Below are 5,517 nucleotides of genomic sequence, written 5' to 3' on the forward strand. Positions count from 1 at the left end.
AGTATGAGAGGGAGTGGCAGCGCCTGTGTGCCGCCAGGGAGGTGAAGATGGTTGGGGTGCCCGTGGGCGATGGGGCCCAGGCATCAGGGTGTGGCAGGGCGTCGGCCGTTGGCTGTGGTAGGGGGGCCCCTGGGGCGCACGGTCAGTGGGTCTGGGTGGAGACTGCAGGGACTGCCTTGACGGATCAGAGACCTGGTGGCACCGGGGCCTCCCCGAGCGCATACGGCTCGGGGGGGGGGGGGGTCAAGCCAGCAGGGTCAGCTGGCAGAGGCCGGGGTGGGCCGGCGGGGCGCAAAACGGCCTCCAAACGCCGGGACGAAGATGCAGGGGGGTCCGCGGCGGCCTGCCCTCCACCGAGGGAGCGGGCACCGACCGTGTTGGAGTGTGAGTTTACGCCTGGTGTGAAAGGGAAGGGTGCTAAACGAGTCGTGACTGAGGTGGTGCCGCTGGATGTCCAGGATGATTGGTTGGATTACGAGGATGAGGAGGATGAGTTGGAAGAGGGTGAGTTGCGTGAGCCTGGGCGCGTGTGCAGGGCTAAAGGGGCAGCTACCAAGGTTGGTGCTTCTCAAGAGGCACGAGATGGCGCCGGTCGGGCCACCAGCAGGATGTCGAGGCCGGCGGACGCACGGCGACAGGAGCGGGAGGCTCCTGCAACGTTATCAGGTGAGGGCTCCTGGTGGGACGCCTGGCTGGATGGGGGGAGCGGGGGGAGGAAGAAGCCCTGCCGGTCGGTGGGGGTGGGGGATGGGTCTGTGCGGGCTGGAGCCCAAGGTGGTGGGGAGCCGGCGAAGGTTGTTGGGGGCAAGCAGGTCGCGACGGCCGGCGCGCAGACAGACAAGGTGGAAGATCTGGAGGGGAAGGACGAGGGTGTGAGTGGGGTGGAGAAACTGAGGAAGAAGTTGCCGTACATGGGGCTGGGTGTGCCCCTGGGGTCTCATTTGTCGGAGAAGACGAGGGCAAGGATTTGGAGGCATGAGTATGTGGATGTGTTCAAGCTTTTGCACAGGGAGGTTCAGGCGAAGGAGGGGTCTAAGGAGGAGGAATGGGAGCTGACTAGGCGGCCGAGGGTGCCGGTTACTATGGAGAATTGGACTTCTGCCTTTCTGATTTATGCGAGTATTTATTGCGAAAAGCATGGGGATCGGGCTATCGCTTTGTTTAAATACATGGACGTGATACGGAAGGCACAGATGCATTTCGGGGGCTTCGCTTGGTTGAGCTATGACGAGGAGTTCAGGGCTCGGGTCAGTGTTAACCCGGATAAGCCATGGGGGGATGTGGATCAGGAGCTTTGGCTCCAGTGGATGTCCTCGACGCAGGCGGCGGCGTCTACTCATACGGCCAGCGGTCTTCCGGTCACGTATCGGTCTTTTCAGCAGCGTCCCGCCCAATCTGGGGCGGGTAGCCATGGTACCCCAAGTGGTCATGGGGGCCAGCCCGTGTGGTCCGGTTCAGCGGGTCAGCAGTACAAGCCGGTCGCTTCGGGAGCATGCTGGGGGTTTAACAGAGGTTTCTGCAACCGCCCCTCCTGTAAATTCAAGCATGAGTGTTCTAAGTGTGGGGGACGCCACCCGGTCACGCAGTGCCTCACCCTGGCTTCGCCGTCAGAACAGTGGAAATTTGCCAAGGGTAGGGGGCAGCCTGGGCCGAAGGGCCCGTACTCCGGTTAAGGTGGAGGCCATGGGTCCATGGCTCTCCCGGTACCCTGACAAGGAGGCAGCGTTGCGATTGTACTGGGGGTTTGTGGAAGGATTTCGGATTGGCTATCAGGGGCCCAGGGAGAGGCGTTGGGCTGAGAACTTGCGGTCTGCTAAAGAGCTGCCGGGGGTAGTGGCGTGTAAATTGGAGAAGGAGGTGTCGGAGGGCAGGATTGCGGGTCCATTCTCGGAGTGGCCCTTGGCGGATCTCATCGTGTCACCGTTGGGGGTGGTGCCCAAGAAGGACCAAGGGGAGTATCGGTTGATCCATCACTTGTCCTGGCCGGAAGGCGGGTCGGTGAATGATTTCATCGCTGAGGAGGACTCGAGGGTGTTGTACGCTTCGGTGGATGATGCCATTGGGTTGGTGCGGTCGTGTGGGAGGGGGGCGGAGATGGCCAAGTGTGACATCAAGTCGGCCTTTCGGCTTCTTCCCATTCATCCGGCTGATTTCTCTCTCCTGGGTATGCAGTTTGATGGGGCCATTTTTGTGGACATGGTGCTGCCAATGGGCTGTGCGATTTCCTGCGCGCTTTTCGAGACTTTCAGCTCTTTTTTGCAGTGGGCCTTTGTGGACCGCAGTGGGCACCGGCTGGTGTCCCACTATCTGGATGATTTTCTGTTTGTGGGCACTGGACGATCGGGTGAATGTGGTCAGGCTCTGCGGCAGTTTCAGTTGTTGGCTGAGGAGTTTGGGGTGCCTTTGGCGCCGGAGAAGACTGAAGGGCCCAGTTGTTGTCTGACGTTCCTCGGAATTGAATTGGATTCGGTGGCCTGGCGGGCGCGCTTGCCGGTGGCGAAGGTGGCTGAGATGCAGGAAGCTTTGAAGAGTGTGATTGCGGTGCGGAAGCTGGATTTGAGGTCTGTGCAGCGCTTGCTGGGTTTGTTGAACTTTGCCTGTAGAGTGGTGAGGGCGGGGAGGACTTTCTGTAGGCGGCTCGGCATGGCCATGTCGGGCGTGGCCCTCCCACATCACAGGGTCAGGATCACGCTGGGGGTCCGGTCGGACTTGCGGGTGTGGCTGGTCTTTCTCGAAGAGTTCAATGGTGTGTCACTGGATTTTGTGCGGGACAGGATGGTGTGGCAGGTTCAGCTCTACTCGGATGCAGCGGGGGCGGCTGGTTTCGGAATTTTCTGGGACGGTCGCTGGTGCGCAGAAAGGTGGCCGGACCATTGGCTGCGTCAGGGTCGGAGCATTGCTTTCTTGGAGTTCTTTCCCTTGTTGGTGGCGTTGCTGGTGTGGGGCCCGGAGTTCAAGAACAGGTCTGTGTTGTTTCACGTGGACAATATGACGGTGGTGGACTTGGTCAACAATCAGAAAGCGAGAGATCTGAGGGTGCTGCGCTTGCTGCGAAGTTTCATGCTGCTATGTCTGCGTTACAATGTGCTGTTTCGCGCGCAACATGTGCCTGGCGCGAGTAACGAAATTGCGGATGCGTTATCTCGTTCGCAGTGGCTGCGGTTCAGGGAGTTGGCGCCGGGAGCGGAGGCTTGCAAGACCAAGGTGCCGGAGGGTATCTGGGCGTGGGGGGAGTGAGGGTGGTGGGCTTGGTGGAACGGTCACTGGCGGAGTCTACCAGGCGGGCGTACAGGTTGGCTTGGACTGAGTTTGGGAAGTTTGTGGGTCTGGAAGCGGGGTGAAGGGTTTGCCGAAGGATGAGTGTGAAAGGCGGGTTGTGCGCTTTGTGCTGGACTGCATGGACAAGGGACTGTCACAGACAACGATTGCTGGCAAGTTGGCGGGTGTGTCTTTTTACTGCATGTTATACTTGGGTTTTGATCCGGCTAGTTCGGATCTGCTGAGCCGAATGTTGAAGGGTTGGGGGCGGGTGCGGGCTGAGTTGGGGGGCGGGGAGTTGCCCAGGGAGGCGGTCACGTTTGACCTGTTGAAGTTGATTTTGCAGGAACTGGTTTTTTGTTGCTATGACGGGGGGGAGGTGGCGCTGTTTCGCCTCTGCATGATCTGGATGTTTTTTGGAGCATTTCGGGTGTCTGAGCTGCTGGGGGTGCGGGGGGCTCCGGGTAGGCTGTTTGATGATGTGCGGGTGGATGGGCTTCGTCTGGGCATTTGGTTGGGGCGGTCCAAGACTGACCAGCTGGGTCGGGGTAAATGGGTGTGGTTGTCGGTGAGTGGGTGTGCAGGTGTGTGTCCGGTGAGGGAATGGCTGTGTTTTCGGCAGAAGGTGCAGCGGACGGAGGGGGAGATCTTTGTGCATGGGTCACAGAAGCGTTTGACGTCGAGTCAGTTGTTGGCTGTGCTACGGATGGCTTTGCGGAGGCTGGGTAGGGACCCGGCTCGGTTTGGCACGCATTCCTTTCGAATTGGGGCGGCTACGGCGGCGGCGGGTTTGGGTTGGTCATGGGAGGAGATCAGGAGGATCGGTCGCTGGAAGTCGCGATGCTGCGAGCGCTACGTGCGCAAGTGAGGGCGGGAGCGCAACGCTTGGACGGCGACGCTGCTTGGCGTAGTTTCTTGTCTGCCTTGGTACTAACATCTTTTTCTTCGTAGGTTGCGTTCGGGGGCCAGGGGCCAAGACGGTCACTTGGATCGTGGGACACTCGTTTGTGCATTGGGCTTCGAAGTATGCTGCCAGGCAGGTGTACGGTCGTAGCCTGGGCCTGCGGAGCAGCCATCATGAAGTGCATTGGTGGGGTAAGAGCGGAATGAGATGGGGTGAACTGTTACCATGGCTGACAAAGAAAGTGTCGCAGCTGGGCTGCCCGGATTTGATCATCATTCACCTGGGGGAAAATGATTTAGTGAAACAATCGGGGGTGTCACTGACGTACTTGATGCAGAGGGATTTGGAGGTAATGAGGAACAATCTGGCTGGCGCCTGCATTGTTTGGACTGAGTTTGTGCCACGGAGGATTTGGAGGGGTGCTCTTAAGCCGGCGGCTGTGGAAAGGGCCCGCAGGAAACTGAATAGGGCCATGAGACTCTTTTGCGCAGATCGGGGGATTAAAGTGCTGGCTCATGACGGGCTCCAGCTGGAACAACCTCTTCTTTTCAGGGACGACGGCGTGCACCTTTCTCACATGGGAAATGCATTCTACCTCATGGAGCTGCGGGACTTGCTTAGTTGTCTGTGGAACGAGTCAATTTGGTGTGGGAGAGTCTGAGTTCGAAAGGTGCACGCTTGGTGGGGCAGGTAACCGCCCTCCGGGGGTTCCCTGGGTGGCGGGAACCGGGAGGGGTGGGGAGTCCATGACGGGCAGAATCACCCTTACAGGGAGGGGGTTACAGGCGCAGGATGGGAGAGAGTGGTAGACGGGAGTGCGATGGACAGAAATGACCGAGGAGTCGGGAAGTGGAAAGGGGAAGTGAATGGGATGCAAAGAGGTTGTGGTGTGATTTGGGAATGGATGGTGGAGCACGTGAGTGGATGACGGTTGAAAGGCAGAATGTTGGGGGGATTGTTAAAGTTTGATAAGTTGATAATGTTATGTTTTGTAATCTGTCATGCCTGTCCTAATAAATGGCCTTTTACGCAAAACTGATGCGTGGAGTGGTTCATTGCGCGAGGTGCACCGGAATCATGGTGCTCGGCTGGCTGGCAGCACTACAGAGCGCACCTTCAGTCTGTTGCAGTGGGGCTAAAATATCTCCCCTGCCAGTAAATAATTATTTCCGACCCAGGGCCGGTCGAGGGATCGTGCTGGAGCCTGTGTCTGACGGAAGGTACAGGCAGAGTGAGGCTGCTGCTCATTGCAGCTGGACAGGTCTCTGCAGTACTAATGGGCCCCTTTTCTGTCTTGGTATGCAGAGACTCGAGCCTTTTAAAAAAATGGAGTATAAGTGCCGAGACAACACCCT

The 5,517-nt window shown here is 58.7% G+C and overlaps 1 protein-coding gene across 1 annotated transcript; it reads left to right on the top strand.

Annotated features, from left to right (window-relative positions):
- The first annotated feature begins 608 nt into the window (after positions 1 to 608).
- Positions 609 to 4,823, top strand: LOC147689301 (uncharacterized). Its single transcript, XM_086939912.1, has 2 exons — positions 609 to 666; positions 4,210 to 4,823. Exons 1-2 carry the CDS (start codon positions 609 to 611, stop codon positions 4,821 to 4,823), a joined length of 672 nt encoding a protein of 223 aa, XP_086796038.1.
- The last annotated feature ends 694 nt before the right edge of the window (positions 4,824 to 5,517 follow it).

Source organism: Lissotriton vulgaris, chromosome 10 (assembly GCF_964263255.1).
Source record: "Lissotriton vulgaris chromosome 10, aLisVul1.2, whole genome shotgun sequence".
Classification (NCBI taxonomy): Eukaryota; Metazoa; Chordata; class Amphibia; order Caudata; family Salamandridae; genus Lissotriton; species Lissotriton vulgaris.